General features: G+C 58.2%; 1 protein-coding gene across 5 annotated transcripts in view; it reads left to right on the forward strand.

Annotated features, from left to right (window-relative positions):
- Positions 1 to 27,793, forward strand: part of DLG3 (discs large MAGUK scaffold protein 3) — a 1,928,515-nt gene that overhangs the window by 1,385,291 nt on the left and 515,431 nt on the right. For all 5 annotated transcript variants that reach the window (XM_078640191.1, XM_078640192.1, XM_078640194.1 and 2 more), the window contains one exon: positions 16,152 to 16,308. In XM_078640191.1, coding sequence (XP_078496317.1) covers positions 16,152 to 16,308 — 157 coding nt within the window. The remainder of the gene's footprint in view (positions 1 to 16,151; positions 16,309 to 27,793) is intronic.

Genomic DNA, 27,793 nt, shown 5'->3' on the forward strand with positions numbered 1-27,793 from the left:
GGGTGGTACCATTGGCCCCTTCTGGGCCCTGGGTGGTACCATTGGCCCCTTCTATGAGAGGCGGCAGGACCAGTTGGCCAATCCACAGTTGATTCTTCTTTCTCGAGTCTGGCACATGCCAGCCATGCCCACTCCCCACTCTTCCCTCACACATCAGCGGGCTCCAGGCGGCCCAAGCCCCCTCATACACGTCTGATGCTCCAAGCGGAATTCATTGAAACACTAGACCCCCCCCCACACACACACACACACCCCTCCCCCCCCCCCAGCACAGACACTGCTAGAGCTGTCCTCCTCCACCCACGCTTCCGCAGGGAGGGCTGGAGCCCTCATCCGCACCTCTGCACAGCCGGACTGTGTCCTATGAGGTGACGCCGCCGGGATGGAGATATCAAGCGCTTCTTTGGAGTGTGTTACTAGCGAGAATACACCGACCGATACGTAAAAGCAAGGAGGGGCGCCTGTGGCCTGCCCTCCAGCTCCGTCCACCGGCTCAGCGTCAACCCTCGCTAAGGTATTTCACTAAGTCCTGGAGCGCCACCTGCCGGGCTTGGTGGGCACTGCAGGTATCTCACAGACACGGGCTTCACGCACACCATGTGAGGGCGCCTCACCCCCATCCCCCTCTCGTTAGATAGAGTGACTGCTGAGGAATAAACCAACCTGTGAGGGGTGCCTCTCCCTCCATCCCCCTCTTGTTAGATAGAACGACTGCTGAGGAATAATCCAACCTGTGAGGGCGCCTCTCCCTCCATCCCCCTCTTGTTAGATAGAGTGACTGCTGAGGAATAATCCAACCTGTGAGGAGCGCCTCTCCCTCCATCCCCCTCTTGTTAGATAGAGTGACTGCTGAGGAATAATCCAACCTGTGAGGAGCGCCTCTCCCTCCATCCCCCTCTTGTTAGATAGAGTGACTGCTGAGGAATAATCCAACCTGTGAGGAGCGCCTCTCCCTCCATCCCCCTCTTGTTAGATAGAGTGACTGCTGAGGAATAATCCAACCTGTGAGGAGCGCCTCTCCCTCCATCCCCCTCTTGTTAGATAGAGTGGCTGCTGCGGAATAATCCAACCTGTGAGGAGCGCCTCTCCCTCCATCCCCCTCTTGTTAGATAGAGTGACTGCTGAGGAATAATCCAACCTGTGAGGAGCGCCTCTCCCTCCATCTGCCTCTTGTTAGATAGAGCGACTGCTGAGGAATAATCCAACCTGTGAGGAGCGCCTCTCCCTCCATCCCCCTCTTGTTAGATAGAGCGACTGCTGAGGAATAACCCAACCTGTGAGGGGCCCCTCTCCCTCCATCTGCCTCTTGTTAGATAGAGCGACTGCTGAGGAATAATCCAACCTGTGAGGAGCGCCTCTCCCTCCACCCCCCTCTTGTTAGATAGAGCGACTGCTGAGGAATAACCCAACCTGTGAGGGGCCCCTCTCCCTCCATCTGCCTCTTGTTAGATAGAGTGACTGCTGAGGAATAATCCAACCTGTGAGGGCGCCTCACCCCCATCCCCCTCTCGTTAGATAGAGTGACTGCTGAGGAATAATCCAACCTGTGAGGAGCGCCTCTCCCTCCATCCCCCTCTTGTTAGATAGAGTGACTGCTGAGGAATAATCCAACCTGTGAGGAGCGCCTCTCCCTCCATCCCCCTCTTGTTAGATAGAACGACTGCTGAGGAATAATCCAACCTGTGAGGGCGCCTCTCCCTCCATCCCCCTCTTGTTAGATAGAGTGACTGCTGAGGAATAATCCAACCTGTGAGGAGCGCCTCTCCCTCCATCCCCCTCTCGTTAGATAGAGTGACTGCTGAGGAATAAACCAACCTGTGAGGGGTGCCTCTCCCTCCATCCCCCTCTTGTTAGATAGAACGACTGCTGAGGAATAATCCAACCTGTGAGGGCGCCTCTCCCTCCATCCCCCTCTTGTTAGATAGAGTGACTGCTGAGGAATAATCCAACCTGTGAGGAGCGCCTCTCCCTCCATCCCCCTCTTGTTAGATAGAGTGACTGCTGAGGAATAATCCAACCTGTGAGGAGCGCCTCTCCCTCCATCCCCCTCTTGTTAGATAGAACGACTGCTGAGGAATAATCCAACCTGTGAGGGCGCCTCTCCCTCCATCTCCCTCTTGTTAGATAGAGTGACTGCTGAGGAATAATCCAACCTGTGAGGAGCGCCTCTCCCTCCATCCCCCTCTTGTTAGATAGAGTGACTGCTGAGGAATAATCCAACCTGTGAGGAGCGCCTCTCCCTCCATCCCCCTCTTGTTAGATAGAGTGACTGCTGAGGAATAAGCCAACCTGTGAGGAGCGCCTCTCCCTCCATCCCCCTCTTGTTAGATAGAGTGACTGCTGAGGAATAATCCAACCTGTGAGGAGCGCCTCTCCCTCCATCCCCCTCTTGTTAGATAGAGTGACTGCTGAGGAATAATCCAACCTGTGAGGAGCGCCTCTCCCTCCATCTGCCTCTTGTTAGATAGAGCGACTGCTGAGGAATAATCCAACCTGTGAGGAGCGCCTCTCCCTCCATCCCCCTCTTGTTAGATAGAGCGACTGCTGAGGAATAACCCAACCTGTGAGGGGCCCCTCTCCCTCCATCTGCCTCTTGTTAGATAGAGCGACTGCTGAGGAATAATCCAACCTGTGAGGAGCGCCTCTCCCTCCACCCCCCTCTTGTTAGATAGAGCGACTGCTGAGGAATAACCCAACCTGTGAGGGGCCCCTCTCCCTCCATCTGCCTCTTGTTAGATAGAGCGACTGCTGAGGAATAATCCAACCTGTGAGGAGCGCCTCTCCCTCCACCCCCCTCTTGTTAGATAGAGTGACTGCTGAGGAATAATCCAACCTGTGAGGGCGCCTCACCCCCATCCCCCTCTCGTTAGATAGAGTGACTGCTGAGGAATAATCCAACCTGTGAGGAGCGCCTCTCCCTCCATCCCCCTCTTGTTAGATAGAGTGACTGCTGAGGAATAATCCAACCTGTGAGGAGCGCCTCTCCCTCCATCCCCCTCTTGTTAGATAGAGTGACTGCTGAGGAATAATCCAACCTGTGAGGAGCGCCTCTCCCTCCATCTGCCTCTTGTTAGATAGAGCGACTGCTGAGGAATAATCCAACCTGTGAGGAGCGCCTCTCCCTCCATCCCCCTCTTGTTAGATAGAACGACTGCTGAGGAATAATCCAACCTGTGAGGGCGCCTCTCCCTCCATCCCCCTCTTGTTAGATAGAGTGACTGCTGAGGAATAATCCAACCTGTGAGGAGCGCCTCTCCCTCCATCCCCCTCTTGTTAGATAGAGCGACTGCTGAGGAATAATCCAACCTGTGAGGAGCGCCTCTCCCTCCACCCCCCTCTTGTTAGATAGAGCGACTGCTGAGGAATAACCCAACCTGTGAGGGGCCCCTCTCCCTCCATCTGCCTCTTGTTAGATAGAGCGACTGCTGAGGAATAATCCAACCTGTGAGGAGCGCCTCTCCCTCCACCCCCCTCTTGTTAGATAGAGCGACTGCTGAGGAATAACCCAACCTGTGAGGGGCCCCTCTCCCTCCATCTGCCTCTTGTTAGATAGAGCGACTGCTGAGGAATAATCCAACCTGTGAGGAGCGCCTCTCCCTCCACCCCCCTCTTGTTAGATAGAGTGACTGCTGAGGAATAATCCAACCTGTGAGGAGCGCCTCTCCCTCCATCCCCCTCTTGTTAGATAGAGTGACTGCTGAGGAATAATCCAACCTGTGAGGAGCGCCTCTCCCTCCATCCCCCTCTTGTTAGATAGAGTGACTGCTGAGGAATAATCCAACCTGTGAGGAGCGCCTCTTCCTCCATCCCCCTCTTGTTAGATAGAGCGACTGCTGAGGAATAATCCAACCTGTGAGGAGCGCCTCTCCCTCCATCCCCCTCTTGTTAGATAGAGGGACTGCTGAGGAATAATCCAACCTGTGAGGAGCGCCTCTCCCTCCATCCCCCTCTTGTTAGATAGAGCGACTGCTGAGGAATAACCCAACCTGTGAGGGGCCCCTCTCCCTCCATCTGCCTCTTGTTAGATAGAGCGACTGCTGAGGAATAATCCAACCTGTGAGGAGCGCCTCTCCCTCCACCCCCCTCTTGTTAGATAGAGTGACTGCTGAGGAATAATCCAACCTGTGAGGAGCGCCTCTCCCTCCATCCCCCTCTTGTTAGATAGAGTGACTGCTGAGGAATAATCCAACCTGTGAGGAGCGCCTCTCCCTCCATCCCCCTCTTGTTAGATAGAGTGACTGCTGAGGAATAATCCAACCTGTGAGGGGTGCCTCTCCCTCCATCTGCCTCTTGTTAGATAGAGCGACTGCTGAGGAATAATCCAACCTGTGAGGAGCGCCTCTCCCTCCACCCCCCTCTTGTTAGATAGAGCGACTGCTGAGGAATAATCCAACCTGTGAGGAGCGCCTCTCCCTCCACCCCCCTCTTGTTGTAGCGACTGCTGAGGAATAATCCAACCTGTGAGGGCCCCTCTCCCTCCATCTGCCTCTTGTTAGATAAATGACCAATATACCAATCAGGAGTGTATCTATTCAGCCATGTTTAAAGGGGAAGTACAGGCACTTTACTACTGGTTAGAAGGAGTTGAGTGCACAGAGTTCGAAAGCCAGCAAAAATATAGGGTCCAGCTAAGACGAAATAATACAGGGTGATCATACAGAAAATGCAGATATCCCGAGGAGTGGTGTAAATGTGTGTTTGGAGTGTGTGAACACTGACATATTCAGAACGATGGGAAGCGTGACATGCTGTGCTCAGTGTGCAAGGGTCATTACGGACATGAACACGGGTTCTGGCTTCATGCCCCGGTGCATTGTTGGACTTGCAGTCCATGTGGTCTTGATCAAGTAATACAAATACCCGGATAAAACAATTTGACGTATGGCTTCATGCCCCGGTGCATTGTTGGACTTGCAGTCCATGTGGTCTTGATCAAGTAATACAAATACCCGGATAAAACAATTTGACGTATGGCTTCATGCTCCGGTGCATTGTTGGACTTGTAGTCCATGTGGTCTTGATCAAGTAATACAAATACCCGGATAAAACAATTTGACGTATTGCTTCATGCCCCGGTGCATTGTTGGACTTGTAGTCCATGTGGTCTTGATCAAGTAATGCAGATACCCGGATAAAACAATTTGACTTATGGCTTCTTGCCCTGGTGCACTTGTTGCAGTTGTAGTCCATGTGGCAAGGATCAATTTATGCAAATACCCAGATATAACCATTTGACACATGGCTTCCTGCCCATGTGCATTGTTGAACGTGTCGTCCATGTGGTGTGGATCAAGTATTATAAATTCTAGGATATAACAATTTGACGCATGGTTTGCTGCCCCGGTGCATTGTTGGACTTGTAGTCCATGCCTTGTGCCAGAAGAGTGTGTGCGAGTGCAGGCTTATGTGTTCGAGTGCAGGCAGGTGTGTGCGAGTGCAGGCAGGTGGGTGCAAGTGCAGGCAGGTGTGTGTGCGAGTGCAGGCAGGTGTGCCTCTGGATCCTACATGATCGAGGGGACACAGTCCACTCGTCTCTGCTTCTTCCTGCCCCGTTGCATTGTTGGACTTGTAGTCCATGCCTTGTGCCAGAAGAGTTGAACTGTTCTTTGCCTTGGGAGGGGTTGGGCGCACCTCTGATAGCGCAGGTATGTGTGTGCGAGCACAGGCGTGTGTGTGTGTGTGCGAGTGCAGGCAGGTGTGTGTGCGAGCGCAGGTGTGTGTGCGAGCGCAGGTATGTGTGTGCGAGCGCAGGTATGTGTGTGCTAGTGCAGGTGTGTGTGTGTGAGTGCAGGCGCGTGTGCGCGAGCGCAGGCAGGTGTGTGCGAGCACAGGTGTGTGTGCGAGTGCAGGTGTGTGTACGAACGCAGGTGTGTGTGCGAATGCAGGTGTGTGTGTGCGAGTGCAGGCTTGTGTGTGAGAGTGTAGACCGGTGTGTGCGAGCGCAGGCAGGTGTGCGCGAGCACAGGCAGGTGTGTGTGCGAGCGCAGGTATGTGTGTGCGAGCGCAGGTGTGTGTGCGCTTGTGCAGGTGTTTCTGTGCGAGTGCAGGCAGGTGTGTGTGAGCGCAGGTATGTGTGTGCGAGTGCAGGCGTGTGTGCGAGTGCAGGCAGGTGTGTACGAGCCCATGCAGGTGTTTGCGAGCGCGTACTGGTGTTTGCCAGTGCAGGTATGTGTGTGCGAGTGCGGCAGGTGTGTGCGAGTGCAGGCAGGTGTGTGCGAGTGCAGGTATGTATGTGTCTGTGAGTGCAGGCAGATGTGTGCGAGCGCAGGTATGTGTGCGCGAGCGCAGGCAGGTGTGTGCGAGCGCAGGCAGGTGTGTGCGAGAACAGGCAGGTGTGCGCGAATGCAGGCATATGTGTGCGAGCGCAGGTATGTGTGTGCGAGCGCAGGTATGTGTGTGCGAGTGCAGGTATGTGTGTGCGAGCGCAGGCATGTGTGTGCGAGCACGGCAGGTGTGTGTGTGTGCCTCTGAGTCCTCCATGAACGAGGGGACATAGTTCACTTGTCTCTGCTCCTTTCCTGCCCAGGTGCATTGTTGGACTTGTAGTCCATGCCTTGTGCCAGAAGAGATGAACAGTTCTTTGCCGTGGGAGGGCTGGGCGCTCCTCTGATAGTGTTGGCATGTGTGTGCGAGTGCAGGCAGGTATGTGTGAGCGCAGGTATGTGTGTGCGAGCACAGACAGGTGTGTGCGAGCGCAGGTATGTATGTGCGATGTTGGACAGGCCACATGAAGGGCTCGCTCCCTCCCCGCAGGACAGGGCCCGGGCCACCGTCAGCACCATTGCCCGGCCCGGCCGCCATCTTGGACACGGCACCACGCGGCCGCGCGGCCTCAGCCCGACCCCAACCCTGGGCCTGGCCAGGCCCCGACATCCCGGCACCACCCTCCACCCAGGAGGTGAACGGCCCACTTGGCAGGTCAATGGGAGTACGAAGTGTCGATGGCTCTCCCCCGCCAGGTGCCGAGCACCCCCAGCCTCCTCGGGCGCTGGCTCCGCCCCCCTGCTGGGTGTCTGGACTCCCTCATCCCGGACCTCCCGACCTCCAAGAGCGAGGGTCCGGACATCAAAGGGCGCCAGACCTATAACTGGGGCAGCCCCAGGACAGGAAGGCAGTTGTATCCTGGAGTCGAGAGACACCGCGACGAACTCATCCTTGACGGACTGTTGGCGCTGCCACAGCCCTGCCTTGTGAACTATTGTCCTGCCTGCTGGCGCTGCCGCGGCCCTCTGTAACCTTCAGCCTCGTGGGACCTGCTGGCGCTGCCGCGGCCCGTTGCAACCTGCATTCTCGTGGGACCTGCTGGCGCTGCCGCGGCCCGTTGTAACCTTCATCCTCGTTGGGACCTGCTGGCGCTGCCGCGGCCCGTTGCAACCTGCATCCTCGTGGGACCTGCTGGCGCTGCCGCGGCCCGTTGTAACCTGCATCCTCGTGGGACCTGCTGGCGCTGCCGCGGCCCGTTGTAACCTCCATCCTCGTTGGGACCTGCTGGCGCTGCCGCGGCCCGTTGCAACCTGCATTCTCGTGGGACCTGCTGGCGCTGCCGCGGCCCGTTGCCACCTACGACCTCTTCGGGACCTGCCGGCGCTGCCGCGGTCTGACCCATCCGAACACCGAGCTCGAGGATTGTGAGCTATCACCGTTACACACCCGTACCCGTGGGTACCAAGACTGTCCCGCTACCCCCTTCCCTTACTAGAGACTAGAATTGAGAGGATCATCGTGTCCTGATCGCCTTGTATCGTACCACACTACTACCCGAAGTGCCTATAAAAGGTGTTACCCTAATCTTTGTGTGGTGTCCATCTGTGGGGGGGAAGTTACCTGTCTGTGCGATCCCTGTGCTCGGCCGGCCCTCCCGGTCCCCGTCTAACATTGGTGGCTAGCGGCGCGATCCGAACCAACGCGTACCGTACAGACAGTAACTCACCCTACGTCTAAAACCACAATGACGACCAAAGAGAGCGGATCGGCGGAGAAGTTCCAGATGGAAAAGCTGGAAGAATACAACCACCGAGAGCTCAAACAATTTTGCATGGACTTAGGCATTGCTACCACCGGGCTAAGCACAGAAGAAGACTTCCTCCAGACCGACCACCCGGACCCCACCCCAGAGGGGTCCACACAGCCCCCCGAGCTTCCCGACCTGGCTCAGTGGCGTCAAGAAGGGGGGCCCACCCAGGAACAATTCCGGCAGGAGCAAAAGACCTGCCCCTCCCTCGAGGGATTGCGACAGCAAGCGCTCGCCCAAAGCCAAGGAGACACCACCGGGGCCCACTGGGTTTATTGGGACAATGATCTCTTGTACAGCGAACAGAAAATCGCAGAACTGGGGGCCGGGCGAGTGCTGGTGGTGCCCCTCCACTTCAGAGACTTCCTGTTGAACCTAGCCCATGATGTCCCCCTGGCCGGGCACCTGGGCCAAGACAAGACCTACCACCGCCTGGTGACTCACTTTTTTTGGCCCAAAATGAGAAATGACGTATCCAACCATTGCCGGTCCTGCCCGACCTGCCAGGCCAGTGGGAAGAGCGGCCGCAAACTCAAGGCACCCCTACAACCATTCCCCGTGGTGACCACCCCGTTCGAAAGGGTGGGAATAGACATTGTGGGGCCCCTGGACCCCCGAACAGCACAGGGACATCGCTTCATCCTGGTCCTGGTGGATCACGCTACCCGCTATCCTGAGGCGGTCCCCCTTCGTACGATAACAGCCCCAGTAGTGGGTCGAGCCTTGATGGGGATCTTCTCTCGAGTGGGCTTCCCCCGGGAAGTCATCAGCGACAGGGGTACGAACTTTATTTCAAAGTATATGAAATCCCTCTGGCAGCAGTGCGGAGTCACTTACCGATTCACCACCCCCTATCACCCCCAGGGGAACGGACTGGTCGAGCGGTTCAACCGCACCCTCAAGGGGATGATCATGGGGCTGGAAGAACCCCTACGCCGCCAGTGGGACGTGCTACTACCGTGCCTCCTCTTCGCCTACCGAGAAGTCCCCCAGAAGTCCCTCGGCTTCAGCCCCTTCGAACTCCTGTACGGACACCCCGTTCGCGGGCCTCTCAGCCTAGTGAAGGAGGAATGGGAAATGGCCCCCCTAAAGACCCCTCCGGACGTCTACAAATACCTCCTGACCCTCCGTAATCAGACCCGGAAATTCAGGGAGATCGCTAAAGCCAATCTGGAGGCCAGTCAAGAGGACATGAAGAAGTGGTACGACCAACATGCCTCCTCCATCGAGTTTGAACCGGGTCAGCAGGTATGGGTGATGTCCCCCATCGAACCATGTGCCTTGCAGGACAAATGGACGGGGCCCTTCAAGGTGATCGAGCGCAGGAGCCCCGTCACCTATCTCATCGACCTGGAGTCCCCCCGGAACCCCCTCCGGGTCCTCCACGCCAACCGACTCAAACCCCACTTCGTGCGCTCAGAGCTCAGCCTGCTGATGGCTACCGACAGTGGCGCAGAAGGAGACTCCGAGCCCCTCCCTGACCTACTGAGGACCCGGGAAAGAGATGGTTCGGTGGACGGGGTCCGACTCTCTGAGGCCCTGACCCCAGAGCAGCGTCAAGATTGCCGGGCCCTCCTGCTGCCGTTCGCAAACCTGTTCTCTCTCGCACCCGGAGTCACCTCCTGGTGTCTGCACGACGTGGACACGGGGGACAGTCCTCCTGTTCGACACCGGGCGTACCGAGTACCGGATCGGGTACGTACATGCATCCAAGAAGAAGTCTCCAAGATGCTCGCCCTCGGAGTCATCGAACCTTCGGACAGTCCCTGGGCCAGCCCGGTCGTCCTGGTCCCCAAGGCCGCGGCCCCGGGCACCACCCCTGAACTCCGGTTCTGCATTGACTATCGGGGTCTGAACGCGGTCACCCGAACCGACGCTCACCCTATCCCCCGAGCAGATGAACTAGTCGACCGCATGGGGGCAGCCCGCTACCTAAGCATCTTCGACCTGACAGCGGGCTACTGGAAGATCGGCCTCACCCCCAGAGCCCAAGAACGTTCCGCTTTCTCCACCCCGGATGGGCACTACCATTTCAGAGTGATGCCCTTCGGCATGAAGAACGCTCCAGCCACTTTTCAAAGACTGGTGAACCAGGTATTGGCAGGCCTCGAAGAATTCAGCGCCGCCTACCTGGACGACATCGCGGTATACAGCCGCCACTGGACGGATCACCTCCACCACCTCAGAGAGGTCCTGCAGGCCCTCCAACAGGCCGGCCTCACCATAAAGGCCAGCAAGTGCCAAATCGGCCAGGGGTCCGTGACCTACCTCGGACACCAAGTGGGGAGCGGTCTGGTGGCACCCCTCCAACTCAAGGTAGCTGCCATTCAGTCCTGGCAACCCCCCGAGACACAAACCGAGGTCCGAGCCTTCCTGGGGCTCACCGGATACTACCGGCGGTTTGTAAGGGACTATGGCAGCATTGTGGGGCCCCTCACGGAGCTCACGTCTAAGAACCACCCAAAAAGAGTCAACTGGACTCCCGACTGTCAAGCAGCCTTCGAGACGCTGAAGGCCGCCATGTGCACCGCTCCTGTGCTCCAGGCCCCCGACTACAGCCGCGAGTTCATCGTGCAGACCGATGCCTCCGACCAGGGTATTGGGGCCGTCCTCTCCCAACTGAACCCCGAGGGAGTGGACCAACCAGTGGCCTTCATCAGCAGACGCCTACTGCCCCGAGAACAGCGCTGGAGCACCATTGAGCGAGAGGCCTTCGCGGTGGTATGGGCCCTCAAGAAGCTCCGGCCGTACCTCTTCGGAACCCATTTCCGGGTACAGACGGACCATCGGCCCCTGCAATGGCTCATGCAGATGCGGGGGGAGAACCCCAAACTATTGCGATGGTCCATCTCCCTGCAGGGGATGGACTTCACTGTGGAACATCGCCCTGGCCAAGACCACGCCAACGCGGATGGCCTGTCCCGCTTTTTCCGCCTCGACGAGGAAAGTCCCCAAGAAGATGGGTGACTCTCCCCGCCTTCAGCTGGGGGGGACGCATGTTGGACAGGCCACATGAAGGGCTCGCTCCCTCCCCGCAGGACAGGGCCCGGGCCACCGTCAGCACCATTGCCCGGCCCGGCCGCCATCTTGGACACGGCACCACGCGGCCGCGCGGCCTCAGCCCGACCCCAACCCTGGGCCTGGCCAGGCCCCGACATCCCGGCACCACCCTCCACCCAGGAGGTGAACGGCCCACTTGGCAGGTCAATGGGAGTACGAAGTGTCGATGGCTCTCCCCCGCCAGGTGCCGAGCACCCCCAGCCTCCTCGGGCGCTGGCTCCGCCCCCCTGCTGGGTGTCTGGACTCCCTCATCCCGGACCTCCCGACCTCCAAGAGCGAGGGTCCGGACATCAAAGGGCGCCAGACCTATAACTGGGGCAGCCCCAGGACAGGAAGGCAGTTGTATCCTGGAGTCGAGAGACACCGCGACGAACTCATCCTTGACGGACTGTTGGCGCTGCCACAGCCCTGCCTTGTGAACTATTGTCCTGCCTGCTGGCGCTGCCGCGGCCCTCTGTAACCTTCAGCCTCGTGGGACCTGCTGGCGCTGCCGCGGCCCGTTGCAACCTGCATTCTCGTGGGACCTGCTGGCGCTGCCGCGGCCCGTTGTAACCTTCATCCTCGTTGGGACCTGCTGGCGCTGCCGCGGCCCGTTGCAACCTGCATCCTCGTGGGACCTGCTGGCGCTGCCGCGGCCCGTTGTAACCTGCATCCTCGTGGGACCTGCTGGCGCTGCCGCGGCCCGTTGTAACCTCCATCCTCGTTGGGACCTGCTGGCGCTGCCGCGGCCCGTTGCAACCTGCATTCTCGTGGGACCTGCTGGCGCTGCCGCGGCCCGTTGCCACCTACGACCTCTTCGGGACCTGCCGGCGCTGCCGCGGTCTGACCCATCCGAACACCGAGCTCGAGGATTGTGAGCTATCACCGTTACACACCCGTACCCGTGGGTACCAAGACTGTCCCGCTACCCCCTTCCCTTACTAGAGACTAGAATTGAGAGGATCATCGTGTCCTGATCGCCTTGTATCGTACCACACTACTACCCGAAGTGCCTATAAAAGGTGTTACCCTAATCTTTGTGTGGTGTCCATCTGTGGGGGGGAAGTTACCTGTCTGTGCGATCCCTGTGCTCGGCCGGCCCTCCCGGTCCCCGTCTAACATGCGAGCTCAGGTATGTGTGTGCGCAGGTATATGTGTGCGAGTGTAGGAATGTGTGTGTGCGAGTGCAGGCGTGTGTGTTTGCGAGTGCAGGTGTATGTGTGTGCGAGCACAGACAGGTGTGTGCGAGCACAGGAAGGTGTGTGCGAGTGCAGGCAGGTGTGCAAGTGCAGGCAGGTGTGTGCGAGCGCAGGCAGGTGTGTGCGAGCGCAGGCAGGTGTGTGGGAGCGCAGCCAGATGTGCTAGAGCGCAGGCAGATGTGCTAGAGTGCATGCAGATGTGTGCGAGTGCAGGCAGGTGTGTGCGAGTGCAGGCGTGTGTGTGTGAGCGAGTGCAGACAGGTGTGTGTGAACGCAGGAAGGTGTGTGCGAGCGCAGGCAGGTGTGTGCGAGCGCTGGCAGGTGTGTGCGAGCGCTGGCAGGTGTGTGCGAGCGCTGGCAGGTGTGTGCAGGAAGGTGTGTGCGAATGCATGAAGGTGTGTGCGAGTGCAGGTAGGTGTGTGCGAGTGCAGGCAGGTGTGTGCGAGCGCAGGCAGGTGTGTGTGCGAGCACAGGCAGGTGTGTGCGAGCACAGGCAGGTGTGTGCGAGAACAGGCAGGTGTGTGCGAGCGCTGGCAGGTGTGTGCGAGCGCTGGCAGGTGTGTGCGAGTGCAGGAAGGTGTGTGCGAATGCATGAAGGTGTGTGCGAGTGCAGGTAGGTGTGTGCGAGTGCAGGTAGGTGTGTGCGAGCGCAGGAAGGTGTGTGTGCGAGCACAGGCAGGTGTGTGCGAGAACAGGCAGGTGTGTGCGAGCGCAGGCAGGTGTGTGCGAGCGCAGGCAGGTGTGTGAGAGCGCTGGCAGGTGTGTGCGAGCGCTGGCAGGTGTGTGCGAGCGCTGGCAGGTGTGTGCGAGTGCAGGAAGGTGTGTGCGAGCGCAGGCAGGTGTGTGCGACCACTGGCAGGTGTGTGCGAGCGCTGGCAGGCGTGTGCGAGCGCTGGCAGGTGTGTGCGAGTGCAGGAAGGTGTGTGCGAATGCATGAAGGTGTGTGCGAGTGCAGGTAGGTGTGTGCGAGCGCTGGCAGGTGTGTGCGAGCGCAGGCAGGTGTGTGTGCGAGCACAGGCAGGTGTGTGCGAGAACAGGCAGGTGTGTACGAGAGCAGGCTGGTGTGTACGAGAGCAGGCTGGTGTGTGCGAGTGCAAGCGTGTGTGTGCGAGTGCAGGCAGGTGTGTGCGAGTGCAGGCAGGTGTGTGCGAGCGCAGGCAGGTGTGTGCGAGCGCAGGCAGGTGTGTGCGCGAGCACAGGCAGGTGTGTGCGAGCGCAGGCAGGTGTGTGAGAGTGCAGGCAGGTGTGTGAGAGCGCAGGCAGGTGTGTGCGAGCGTAGGTGTGTGTGAGTGAAGGTATGTGTGTGCGAGCGCAGGCAGGTGTGTGCGAGCACAGGCAGGTGTGTACGAGAGCAGGCAGGTGTGTGCGAGTGCAGGCTGGTGTGTGCGAGTGCAGGCAGGTGTGTGCGAGCGCAGGCGTGTGTGTGCGAGTGCAGGCAGGTGTGTGCAAGCGCAGGCGTGTGTGTGCGAGTGCAGGCAGGTGTGTGCGAGCGCAGGCAGGTGTGTTCGAGTGCAGGCAGATGTGTGCGAGCGCAGGTATGTGTGTGTAAGCATCTGTGTGCAAGTGCAGGTATGTGTGCCTCTGAGTCCTCCATGTACGACGGGACATAGTTCACTTGTCTCTGCTCCTTTCCTGCCCCGGTGCATTGTTGGACTTGTAGTCCATGCCTTGTGCCAGAAGAGATGAACAGATGGCTGGGCGCTCCTCTGATAGTGCTGGCATGTGTGTGCGAGTGCAGGCAGGTATGTGTGAGCGCAGGTATGTGTGTGCGAGCACAGGCATGTGTGTGCGAGCGCAGGCGTGTGTGTGCGAGCGCAAGAGTGTGTGTGAGTGCAGACAGGTGTGTGCGAGTGCAGGTATGTATGTGCGAGCTCAGGTATGTGTGTGCGCAGGTATATGTGTGCGAGTGCAGGAGTGTGTGTGTGCGAGTGCAGGTAGGTGTGTGCGAGTGCAGGCAGGTGTGTGCGAGCGCAGGCAGGTGTGTGTGCGAGCACAGGCAGGTGTGTGCGAGAACAGGCAGGTGTGTGCGAGCGCAGGCAGGTGTGTGAGAGCGCTGACAGGTGTGTGCGAGCGCTGGCAGGTGTGTGCGAGCGCTGGCAGGTGTGTGCGAGTGCAGGAAGGTGTGTGTGAATGCAGGAAGGTGTGTGCGAGCGCAGGCAGGTGTGTGCGAGCGCTGGCAGGTGTGTGCGAGCGCTGGCAGGTGTGTGCGAGCGCTGGCAGGTGTGTGCGAGTGCAGGAAGGTGTGTGCGAATGCATGAAGGTGTGTGCGAGTGCAGGTAGGTGTGTGCGAGTGCAGGCAGGTGTGTGCGAGCGCAGGCAGGTGTGTGTGCGAACACAGGCAGGTGTGTGCGAGAACAGGCAGGTGTGTGCGAGCGCAGGCAGGTGTGTGAGAGTGCAGGCAGGTGTGTGAGAGCGCAGGCAGATATGTGCAAGTGCAGGCAGGTGTGTGTGAGCGCAGGTGTGTGTGAGTGAAGGTATGTGTGTGCGAGCGCAGGCAGGTGTGTGCGAGTGCAGGCAGGTGTGTGCGAGTGCAGGCAGGTGTGTACGAGAGCAGGCAGGTGTGTACGAGAGCAGGCAGGTGTGTGCGAGTGCAGGCTGGTGTGTGCGAGTGCAGGCAGGTATGTGCAAGCGCAGGCGTGTGTGTGCGAGTGCAGGCAGGTGTGTGCAAGCGCAGGAGTGTGTGTGCGAGTGCAGGCAGGTGTGTGCGAGCGCAGGCAGGTGTGTGTGAGCGCAGGCAGGTGTGTGCGAGCGCAGGCAGGTGTGTACGAGAGCAGGCTGGTGTGTGCGAGTGCAGGCTGGTGTGTGCGAGCACAGGCGTGTGTGTGCGAGCGCAGGCGTGTGTGTGCGAGTGCAGGCAGGTGTGTGCGAGTGCAAGCGTGTGTGTGCGAGTGCAGGCAGGTGTGTGCGAGCGCAGGCAGGTGTGTGCGAGTGCAGGCAGGTGTGTGTGCGAGCACAGGCAGGTGTGTGCGAGCGCAGGCAGGTGTGTGCGAGCGCAGGTGTGTGTGAGTGAAGGTATGTGTGTGCAAGCGCAGGCAGGTGTGTGCGAGTGCAGGCTGGTGTGTGCGAGTGCAGGCAGGTGTGTGCGAGCGCAGGCGTGTGTGTGCGAGTGTAGGCAGGTGTGTGCAAGCGCAGGCGTGTGTGTGCGAGTGCAGGCAGGTGTGTGCGAGTGCAGGCAGATGTGTGCAAGCGCAGGTATGTGTGTGTAAGCGTCTGTGTGCAAGTGCAGGTATGTGTGCCTCTGAGTCCTCCATGTACGACGGGACATAGTTCTCTTGTCTCTGCTCCTTTCCTGCCCCGGTGCATTGTTGGACTTGTAGTCCATGCCTTGTGCCAGAAGAGATGAACAGTTCTTTGCCTTGGGGGAGAGGCTGGGCGCGCCTCTGATAGCGCAGGCATGTGTGTGTGAGCGCAGGCAGGTGTGTATGAGCGCAGGTATGTGTGTGCGAGTTCAGGCAGGTGTGTGAGCGCAGGTATGTGTGTGTGCGAGTGCAGGCAGGTGTGTGTGTGTGTGCAGGCAGGTGTGTGCGAGTGCAGGCATGTGTGTATGTGCGCAGGCAGGTGTGTGCGGGCGCAGGCAGGTGTGCCTCCGGGTCCTGCATGAACGAGGGTTCATAGTCCACTCGCCTCTGCTCCTGCGCGCGCCTCTCGGTCGCTGGTGCCACCCTGGCACTGCCCAGGTGAATCACCCTGTAAGTGGCTCTCTCTCCCCAGCACCTGCCGAACAGGCCGAGCGGCTGCGGGCCCGGGGAGCCAGGGTGGTACCGGAACCCGAGCAGGCTCCACCTCAGCCGGCGCGCCGCCGCCGCAGCGTCCCGGCGCGCCCCGGCTCAGACTCCTCCATCCCTGCTCGGCGGCACCTGCGCGCAGCCCTCCTCTGACATGTCTTTCCGTCGCATCTCCAGGGAACCCCGGAAGGTGATTCTGCACAAGGGCTCCACCGGCCTGGGCTTCAACATCGTGGGCGGCGAGGACGGCGAGGGCATCTTCGTCTCCTTCATCCTGGCCGGGGGGCCGGCCGACCTGAGCGGCGAGCTGCGGCGAGGGGACCGCATCCTGTCGGTGAGTACCAGAGGGGGCGCTCTCGATGGGAGGGGGTCCAACGTGGGTCCAGGAAACGAGATCCTGTCGGTGAGTACCAGAGGGGGTGCTCTCGTTGGGAGGGGGTCCAACGTGGGTCCAGGAAACGTGATCCCGTCAGTGAGTGCGGGCTGCGGGTACTCTCAATGGGAGGGGGTCCAACGTGGGTCCAGGAAACGAGATCCTGTCGGTGAGTACCAGAGGGGGTGCTCTCAATGGGACGGGGTTCAACGTGGGTCCAGGAAACGAGATCCTGTCGGTGAGTACCAGAGGGGGTGCTCTCGATGGGGGTGGAGGGGGGTCCAACGTGGGTCCAGGAGGCGTCACACAGAGTGCAGGCACCCTCTCATGCGGGGACCACCCTAACCGCAGCGGAGTCACATCACCCAGAGGGGGTACTCTCAATGGGAGGGGGTCCAACGTGGGTCCAGGAGGCGTCACACAGAGTGCAGGCACCCTCTCATGCGGGGACCACCCGAACCGCAGCCCGAGTCACATCACCCAGAGGGGGTACTCTTATTGGGGGAGGAGGGGGTCCAACGTGGGTCCAGGGGACCACAATCTGTCAGCAAGTGCCACCTCCTGGTCCGTGCCCATGCTAAAGACTGCCTGAGTCACATCACACAGAGGGGATACTCTTATTGGGGGGAGGGGGGTCCAACGTGGGTCCAGGGGACCAGAACCTGTCAGCAAGTGCTTGGTCCGTGCCCACCCTAAGGACAGCCCGAGTCACATCACACAGAGCACACCCTCGCATGCAGGGGGTCCAACATGGGTCCATGGAACCGGATCATGTCCGAGTACCACCTCCTTGTTCCTGCCCCCACTGAAGCCTTCATTTCTGAGCCTGAGCCCCCTCAGGCAGAGCGTATATCCAGGACAGGGGTGTCCAATGTGGGTCCAGAAGACCGGATCCTGTCAGTGAGTACCATCACCTGGTCCTGGGCCACCCTCAAGACACTATGGCCACAGGCTGAGCCTCCTCACATAGAGAGCATCCTCCAGGACAGGGGTGTCCAACGTGGGTCCAGGAGACCGTATCCTGTCAGAGTACCACCTCCTTGTTCCCCTAAAGACTTCATGTCTACATCCTGAGCCACCTCAAACAGAGCATTCTCCAGGACAGGGGTGTCCAACATAGGTGTAGGAGACCGGATCCTGTCAGTGAGTACCACCGCCTGGTCCTGGGCCACCCTCATGACGTCATTTCCACAGCGTGATCCACCTCAGATTTTCCCAGACAGAGCACATGAGGTGTCCAACGTAGGTACAGCAGGTGAACAGATCCTATCCGAGACCCACCCCCTGCGTGTCCCCACCCACCTCATAGACTCCTTGTCCACTTCTCAGGCTCATAGAAGCGAAGGATGCGCCCTGCCTGGTTCGCCTAATACTGATTGAGGTAGGAATCGCCCTCTACTTCAGGGGTATCCAGCGTGGGTCCAGGAGGGCTGCGCCCCATGTCAGGCTATGCACATCAGACACATGCACGTGCGATGAATACTTGCATTCTGTGATGGCCCTGAATGACTTGCCTGTCCCTGGCCTCTTAGGCCTACATTGTCCGCCCTGTTGTAATCGTTCAGATATTTGATGTTTGAAGCCGCTCTCGACATTGTTTTGTTGACACTGTCAGCAGGTGAGCAAGACCGGAAGACCATATGGAATACACAGTCCCACATCTCGGCTCCCGCTCATCACTAATTAGCTGTCATTGATTTACAAGAATGCCACGCCCACTGTTGGTGCTCTCGCGAGATTTCACCTCCATCTCTATGCAGAGTAGCCATTGTGGGTTCTACCTGTGCAGTGCTGGAAAGTCTGGGCTCGTGCAGATCACGGTGCGGCAGCTTTATCAGCTCAGGGAAAACCCTCTCACCCAGGGAAGCATCTGGAGGGCATCATTCCGCAGTGCCCTCGTGTTGTGTGCAGGAACCTGCACGCAGCGAGGGGGCTTTCTTATTTTCACTTCCGACTGGGCCCAAACAAAGGCCTGATTTAAAGGGCCACCAGCCCTCCTTTTATTCAACTATCATCCTGGCTGGGAACCATCTTTAGCCTAACACCTAGACACTGATGCAGTAGAAAGAAACCGAGGCGCACCGCTGGCTATCACCTTACAAGTACCTAAGAGAAGCTGTGATTGGAGGAAGGCGTTTGAGTGTTCAGTCACCCTGTGTAGGATGTGTGCCCGCACTATAACATACAAGATGCATTTGTGTGTACGAGTAATTGCACACATGAGGATTTAAATGACACCTTCTAATTTATTTTTATTTAGTACTTTCATAGAGGTACTTACTCCAGTGAAGGGTGTCTGAGCGCACCGCAGGACACAGTAAATCCTGCAAGCGTGTACATCAATGTACAGGAATTGTTTAAGACAATGAGGGCTTTACTCATATGCAGCCGAGGCCCGCCCTAATGGGATGAGAGGCCACGCCCCCTCCCCTTCTGGCCACTATAAAGGTCAGCCTGACAGACACTCTTTACTTTCAGGTCAGGCATCCAGGAACTAGACATGAGCTAACTGCGCAGGCGCCCGGCTGCCTGAGCTGAACTTTGCGAGGTTGAGGAAACCACAGCTTTTGTGGGCGTGGCCTCTTCAGCCTCGCAAAGCACCTCAAGGCCCTCCCTCTGGTGTTCGAAGTTCTGAAGTGCACAGAGCCGAGTGCCAATCACTGACACCTCGTCACAGAGTCGGGTCAGCAGTCTCACTGACCCTATCTCACTCTGATGAGTGAGGGACTGCTGCCTCCACTCATAGCCAGGGAGGGAAGGCAGCAGTCTCACTGACCCTATCTCACTCTGTCGAGTGAGGGACTGCTGCCTCCACTCATAGCCAGGGAGGGAAGGCAGCAGTCTCACTGACCCTATCTCACTCTGATGAGTGAGGGACTGCTGCCTTCCCTCATAGCCAGGGAGGGAAGGCAGCAGTCTCACTGACCCTATCTCACTCTGACGAGTGAAGGACTGCTGCCTTCCCTCATAGCCAGGGAGGGAAGGCTGCAGGCAGCAGTCTCACTGACCCTATCTCACTCTGACGAGTGAAGGACTGCTGCCTTCCCTCATAGCCAGGGAGGGAAGGCTGCAGGCAGCAGTCTCACTGACCCTATCTCACTCTGTGACGAGTGAGGGACTGCTGCCTTCCCTCATAGCCAGGGAGGGAAGGCAGCAGTCTCACTGACCCTATCTCACTCTGATTGACTGCTGCCTTCCCTCATAGCCAGGGAGGGAAGGCAGCAGTCTCACTGACCCTACCTCACTCTGTGACGAGTGAGGGACTGCTGCCTTCCCTCATAGCCAGGGAGGGAAGGCAGCAGTCTCAATGACCCTACCTCACTCTGTGACGAGTGAGGGACTGCTGCCTTCCCTCATAGCCAGGGAGGGAAGGCTGCAGGCAGCAGTCTCACTGACCCTATCTCACTCTGTGACGAGTGAGGGACTGCTGCCTTCCCTCGTAGCCAGGGAGGGAAGGCAGCAGTCTCACTGACCCTATCTCACTCTGATGAGTGAGGGACTGCTGCCTTCCCTCATAGCCAGGGAGGGAAGGCAGCAGTCTCACTGACCCTATCTCACTCTGACGAGTGAAGGACTGCTGCCTTCCCTCATAGCCAGGGAGGGAAGGCTGCAGGCAGCAGTCTCACTGACCCTATCTCACTCTGTGACGAGTGAGGGACTGCTGCCTTCCCTCGTAGCCAGGGAGGGAAGGCTGCAGGCAGCAGTCTCACTGACCCTATCTCACTGTGACGAGTGAGGGACTGCTGCCTTCCCTCATAGCCAGGGAGGGAAAGCAGCAGTCTCACTGACCCTATCTCACTCTGACGAGTGAGGAACTGCTGCCTCCACTCACAGCCAGGGAGGGAAGGCAGCAGTCTCACTGACCCGATCTCACTCTGTGACAAGTGAGGGACTGCTGCCTTCCCTCATAGCCAGGGAGGGAAGGCAGCAGTCTCACTGACCCTATCTCACTCTGACGAGTGAAGGACTGCTGCCTTCCCTCATAGCCAGGGAGGGAAGGCTGCAGGCAGCAGTCTCACTGACCCTATCTCACTCTGTGACGAGTGAGGGACTGCTGCCTTCCCTCGTAGCCAGGGAGGGAAGGCTGCAGGCAGCAGTCTCACTGACCCTATCTCACTCTGACGAGTGAAGGACTGCTGCCTTCCCTCATAGCCAGGGAGGGAAGGCAGCAGTCTCACTGACCCTATCTCACACTGACGAGTGAGGAACTGCTGCCTCCACTCATAGCCAGGGCGGGAAGGCAGCAGTCTCACTGACCCTACCTCACTCTGATGAGTGAGGGACTGCTGTCTCCACTCATAGCCAGGGAGGGAAGGCAGCAGTCTCACTGACCCTATCTCACTCTGTGACGAGTGAGGGACTTCTGCCTTCCCTCATAGCGAGGGAGGGAAGACAGCAGTCCCACTGACCCTATCTCACTCTGTCGAGTGAGGGACTGCTGCCTTCCCTCATAGCCAGGGAGGGAAGGCTGCAGTCTCACTGACCCGATCTCACTCTGACGAGTGAGGGACTTCTGCCTTCCCTCATAGCCAGGGAGGGAAGGCTGCAGGCAGCAGTCTCACTGACCCTATCTCACTCTGTGACGAGTGAGGGACTGCTGCCTTCCCTCATAGCCAGGGAGGGAAGGCAGCAGTCTCACTGACCCTATCTCACTCTGTGACGAGTGAGGGACTGCTGCCTTCCCTCGTAGCCAGGGAGGGAAGGCAGCAGTCTCACTGACCCTATCTCACTCTGATGAGTGAGGGACTGCTGCCTTCCCTCATAGCCAGGGAGGGAAGGCAGCAGTCTCACTGACCCTATCTCACTCTGACGAGTGAAGGACTGCTGCCTTCCCTCATAGCCAGGGAGGGAAGGCTGCAGGCAGCAGTCTCACTGACCCTATCTCACTCTGTGACGAGTGAGGGACTGCTGCCTTCCCTCGTAGCCAGGGAGGGAAGGCTGCAGGCAGCAGTCTCACTGACCCTATCTCACTGTGACGAGTGAGGGACTGCTGCCTTCCCTCATAGCCAGGGAGGGAAAGCAGCAGTCTCACTGACCCTATCTCACTCTGACGAGTGAGGAACTGCTGCCTCCACTCACAGCCAGGGAGGGAAGGCAGCAGTCTCACTGACCCGATCTCACTCTGTGACAAGTGAGGGACTGCTGCCTTCCCTCATAGCCAGGGAGGGAAGGCAGCAGTCTCACTGACCCTATCTCACTCTGACGAGTGAAGGACTGCTGCCTTCCCTCATAGCCAGGGAGGGAAGGCTGCAGGCAGCAGTCTCACTGACCCTATCTCACTCTGTGACGAGTGAGGGACTGCTGCCTTCCCTCGTAGCCAGGGAGGGAAGGCTGCAGGCAGCAGTCTCACTGACCCTATCTCACTCTGACGAGTGAAGGACTGCTGCCTTCCCTCATAGCCAGGGAGGGAAGGCAGCAGTCTCACTGACCCTATCTCACTCTGACGAGTGAGGAACTGCTGCCTCCACTCATAGCCAGGGCGGGAAGGCAGCAGTCTCACTGACCCTACCTCACTCTGATGAGTGAGGGACTGCTGTCTCCACTCATAGCCAGGGAGGGAAGGCAGCAGTCTCACTGACCCTATCTCACTCTGTGACGAGTGAGGGACTTCTGCCTTCCCTCATAGCGAGGGAGGGAAGACAGCAGTCCCACTGACCCTATCTCACTGTGACGAGTGAGGGACTGCTGCCTTCCCTCATAGCCAGGGAGGGAAAGCAGCAGTCTCACTGACCCTATCTCACTCTGACGAGTGAGGAACTGCTGCCTCCACTCACAGCCAGGGAGGGAAGGCAGCAGTCTCACTGACCCGATCTCACTCTGTGACAAGTGAGGGACTGCTGCCTTCCCTCATAGCCAGGGAGGGAAGGCAGCAGTCTCACTGACCCTATCTCACTCTGACGAGTGAAGGACTGCTGCCTTCCCTCATAGCCAGGGAGGGAAGGCTGCAGGCAGCAGTCTCACTGACCCTATCTCACTCTGTGACGAGTGAGGGACTGCTGCCTTCCCTCGTAGCCAGGGAGGGAAGGCTGCAGGCAGCAGTCTCACTGACCCTATCTCACTCTGACGAGTGAAGGACTGCTGCCTTCCCTCATAGCCAGGGAGGGAAGGCAGCAGTCTCACTGACCCTATCTCACTCTGACGAGTGAGGAACTGCTGCCTCCACTCATAGCCAGGGCGGGAAGGCAGCAGTCTCACTGACCCTACCTCACTCTGATGAGTGAGGGACTGCTGTCTCCACTCATAGCCAGGGAGGGAAGGCAGCAGTCTCACTGACCCTATCTCACTCTGTGACGAGTGAGGGACTTCTGCCTTCCCTCATAGCGAGGGAGGGAAGACAGCAGTCCCACTGACCCTATCTCACTCTGTCGAGTGAGGGACTGCTGCCTTCCCTCATAGCCAGGGAGGGAAGGCTGCAGTCTCACTGACCCGATCTCACTCTGACGAGTGAGGGACTTCTGCCTTCCCTCATAGCCAGGGAGGGAAGGCTGCAGGCAGCAGTCTCACTGACCCTATCTCACTCTGTGACGAGTGAGGGACTGCTGCCTTCCCTCATAGCCAGGGAGGGAAGGCAGCAGTCTCACTGACCCTATCTCACTCTGTGACGAGTGAGGGACTGCTGCCTTCCCTCGTAGCCAGGGAAGGCTGCAGGCAGCAGTCTCACTGACCCTATCTCACTCTGTGACGAGTGAGGGACTGCTGCCTTCCCTCATAGCCAGGGAGGGAAGGCAGCAGTCTCACTGACCCTATCTCACTCTGACAAGTGAGGGACTGCTGCCTTCCCTCATAGCCAGGGAGGGAAGGCAGCAGTCTCACTGACCCGATCTCACTCTGTGACGAGTGAGGGACTGCTGCCTTCCCTCATAGCCAGGGAGGGAAGGCTGCAGGCAGCAGTCTCACTGACCCTATCTTACTCTGTGACGAGTGAGGGACTGCTGCCTTCCCTCGTAGCCAGGGAGGGAAGGCTGCAGGCAGCAGTCTCACTGACCCTATCTCACTGTGACGAGTGAGGGACTGCTGCCTTCCCTCATAGCCAGGGAGGGAAGGCAGCAGTCTCACTGACCCGATCTCACTCTGACGAGTGAGGGACTGCTGCCTTCCCTCATAGCCAGGGAGGGAAGGCAGCAGTCTCACTGACCCTATCTCACTCTGTGACGAGTGAGGGACTGCTGCCGTCCCTCATAGCCAGGGAGGGAAGGCGGCAGTCTCACTGACCCTATCTCACTCTGACGAGTGAGGGACTGCTGCCATCCCTCATAGCCAGGGAGGGAAGGCAGCAGTCTCGAACCCTTCTGGGATCTCTGAGGCAGAGCTGTGCAGATAAGCATTCTTTTTTTTCAATGTTTGGTGCATGCGTGCTTGTATGGATTTTTGGGAGTGAGTGTTGTGCAGTGATATGTATGTGTGCCTGCAGGTGTGAATGCATGAGTGTGAGTGAGTGTTTACGTGCATTTGTGCCCTGGCGGCCCCCTCCCTCTAAAAGTATAGGCCACAACCGCACATAACGTCCATACTTAAAGTCATTATATGTTAAGAGTGAATGGCTGGGAGAAATGCCGGGTCAGGATATAAAACACAACACAGTGATTGTGGTTGTCTGTGCTAACAAGACTTTGTTACTTCCCAGAGGAGCCCTTTTGTGCAACCTTAAAATAACAACAGATTGAGAAAAAAACAAAAAGGATCTAAACCCGTGACTTATAGTTGGCATGCAGCTCCTTGAAGCTAGTGAATAGATTTCTGTGCTATAGTAGAAGGATTGCAACTTAAGAACTGGAAGCAATAAAATGATCTCTGTATTAAAAGCAGCAGTCCACCTCCCTATCTACATAAAATACAAATCCTTGATCGGCTTGTAACATGATGTGCTTTGCAGCAGGCACACTAATCCTCTGAGCTGTTATGACTCAAAACTGTGACGGGACAACACAGAAGTCTCCCAGAACTGCATTAACCACCAGAGCTATCTTACCACTGTTATAATCCCCTCAAAATTGCTGGGCACACAAAGATCTCTGCAGCAGGTGTCTTAACCCTGTAAATGTATATCTGAAAGAAACATGTTAGTTATAGTTTCCTTACCTTATAATTACCCCCAGGTGTCAGACTGGATCCGGAAAGTTTTTTCGTCAGCAGTACTTCTGCGTGTCAGAAGGTGGCGTCGGTCAGCTCCGCGTCCGTTATCGGCGTCGTGGTCACCGGGATGACGTCGCAACAGCTACTTAGACGCCACCCTTGCGCGCTGACATCAGTTCTTTCTTTTTCCACGCCAGCCAGCACAGATCCGGGAAGAGCGGTACCTCAGTCATTTTTTGGCTATGTTTTTCTTGACTTTTGTCAACGTCTTGTTTCGAGTCTTCGACTCCGATCAGGTGCACGAGGGATGCCCGGGTTTAAGGCCTGCGGGACTGTAACCGACTGATGTCAATCACGGATCCGCATCTGTGCCTCTTTTGCCTGGAGCACGACCACGACACCAAGTCATGCTCCGACTGTCAATTGTTGACGCTGAACACTTTGCGGGAGAGGTCTTGAAAGCCAACAGTAGGCTCTGTGTCGTTTGAGGTCCCAGTCGAGAGGGAGGTCGAGGGACCAGTAGCAGAGCCATCGCCATTCCGACAAGTTATCGAAGTCTTGGCACTCGTGGTCGGGTAAGTCGAAGCATAAGAAGAAGTCGATGAAGCATCGTTGCTCTTCGACTTCTCCTTGTCGGTCGGCCGATCCGACGAGGCCCGTGGGTGGTGCCCCTCCTGCGGCTCCATGCGCAGAGCCAGACGGGTCGACTCCGAGCTTCCCTCCCTTTCCGGGACCTGGAGCGACCCCCACCCAGCTTCGTACGTTCTACGAGGCGATGCATGCCATCTTTGGGCGGACCGACCCCACCGGCGCGCCTTCGGGCCCCGCAGACTTGGTTGGGGTGCCTAGGTCTTTGCCGGCTCCTGCCCTGGTGCTGCAGGCCCCCCTTGCATCCAGGCCTGGATCCGGATCGGTGCCAGTTGACCTCACTAAACCTCCGCCAGCACCACTTCCTTTAGCACCACTACTGCGCTCGGCGCCGGTCAGCTCTCCAGCCCGCGTCAACCCCGGCCTCCATCCCGACGTGGACACGGAGCCGGACCGGCATCGGCCCATGCCGGATCTGGCACCGATGAGTACTTTGTCCCTGTGTTCCACCCTGGCCATATTCAGCCTGTTTGGCAGCCAGATGAGGGTGAGGAGGCCTGGGAGGGGTCAAGTGACCCTTTAAGTGACCAGCTTGATAATGAGCAGGACTGGAGAGTGGACCTGGGGAATTCCAGTGGTCTTGACACTTCACCCGACCGTGGCATGTTGTCTCCTCCTACCGTGGCTACAGAGGAGGGAGCGTCTAACGCTGTGGTGTTGCGTAGGGTGGCCAAGGCTCTCAACCTCGAGCTTCCTACGGTGGCGGTCAATACTAACCTCCTGACTGAGGTACTTCACCCAGCGGTGAGTTCTTCGGAGCTCCAGTTGCCATTTAATGAGACCCTCACAGACGTCCTTTTGTGCACATGGTCCAAGCCCAACACTGGGGCTCCCATGGACACGATGATCACCCGACGCCACTGCCCGGCTCCGGGGCGACCCCCTTTCTTCTTCCAACACCCCACCCCAGAGAGCTTGGTGGTCCAAGCCTCCACCTCCAAAAGCGCCTTCGATACCGCTCCACCAGAAAGGGAATCCAACAAGCTGGACCATCTTGGCAAGAACATTTTCTCTTCCGCCAGCTTAGGACTGCGGTTCGTAAACACTGCATGTCTCTTGGGCCATTATTCGCACTCAGTGTAGTATACTGTGGTGTAAGTGCTGCCTCCGTGTCGGGAGGAGGCCCGGACAGTACTCTCCCAGGCTGTCGCTTCCGGGAGAGATGCAGCTAAGTTTACAATACGTTGTGGGTTGGACACCACCGACTCTCTGGGCAGGACCATTTCAACATCGGTAGCGCTTCACCGCTACGCCTGGATTAGGTCCACTGGCTTTTCAGGGGATGTCCAGAACACCTTGATGGACATGCCCTTTGATGGCCGTCGCGTTTTTGGCGACAAAGTAGACAACGCCCTAGAGCACTTCAAGGACTCACGGGCTACTACCAAGTCCTTGGGCCTCTCCACCAATCAGGCGCAGTCTGCTTTTTGCTCCTTTCGTGGCTACGGAAGGGGTGCCCAGCCACTTCCCACCCAGGGCCACAGGCTGCAGCAAGTTGCCCAGCCTTTTCGTTGCTGGGGACGTGGAAACAACCATCGAGGTTCCGGGGTCCAACGGGCGGGCCAGTCCACCAACCCCCCTCTGCAGCAGCCTTCAAACCCTCCTAGTCCGACCTTTATGGCCCATCAAACGCCAGTGGGCGGCAAGATTCGCCATCACCTCCCCCACTGGCGCACCAACACTGCAGACAGGTGTGTTTTGCAATGAGTCCGAAGGGGCTACTCCCTCCCCTTCGAGACTGCCCCTCCAGCGATGCCACCGCGATACCCCCGCATGTTGGAGGATCATCTAGCCCTTCTCCAGCAGGAGGTTACGGTTCTCTTGGCCAAGGGAGCCATCAAGCATGTTCCTGTCCCAGAAGTAGGTCATGGTTGTTATTTCCACTACTATGTGGTTCCCAAGAAGTACAAGGGCCTGCGTCCTATCTTGGATCTCAGGGACGTCAATCGCTTTCTCCGGAAGGAGAAGTTCAAAATGTTGATGCTTGCTCAGGTCTTATCTGCCCTCAACCCGCAAGACTGGATGGTAGCGTTGGACTTGCAGGACACTTATTTTCACATCCCCGTCCTGCCGGCCCACCGGCGTTACCTGCGGGTTATGGTATTCCACGAGCATTTTCAGTTTACTGTGCTCCCATTTGGCCTTACCAGCACCCCTCGGGTGTTCACGAAAGTGATGGCGGTGGTCGCAGCTCATCAGCGCAGATCAGGGGTATCCGTCTTCTCCTAGCTCGACAACTGGCTGTTGAAGGTGGGCTTGCCCCAGGCAGTCCTCTCCTACCTCCAGACTATGGCCGACCTTCTGCATATGCTGGGTTTCTCCATCAATGTGCCAAAGTCGCACCTGATTCCCTCTCAGAAGCTCCTCTTCATCGGAGCGTCTCTGGACACGACGCGGTTTCGGGTCTATCCTCACGAACAGCGATGTTCGGGCTATGATCCCGATCTTTCAGCCTCTGTCCCGGGTTTCGGTCAGAATGACTCTGAGGCTGCTGGGCCTCATGGCCTCCTGCGTCCTCCTGATAGATCATGCCAGACGGCATATGCGGGTCTACGGTGGGACCTGAAGTTCCAGTGGGCGCAGCATCAGGGGAATCTGTCCGACTGCGTCCAGATCTCGGAGGGCACTGCTTGACAACTGCAGTGGTGGCTTACGAACCAGGATAGGGTCAATGCCAGATCCCTCTCCCTTTCCCAACCAGACCACACTATGGTGACGGATGCCT

This window comes from Lissotriton helveticus, chromosome 4_2 (genome assembly GCF_964261635.1).
Source record: "Lissotriton helveticus chromosome 4_2, aLisHel1.1, whole genome shotgun sequence".
In the NCBI taxonomy this organism is placed as follows: Eukaryota; Metazoa; Chordata; class Amphibia; order Caudata; family Salamandridae; genus Lissotriton; species Lissotriton helveticus.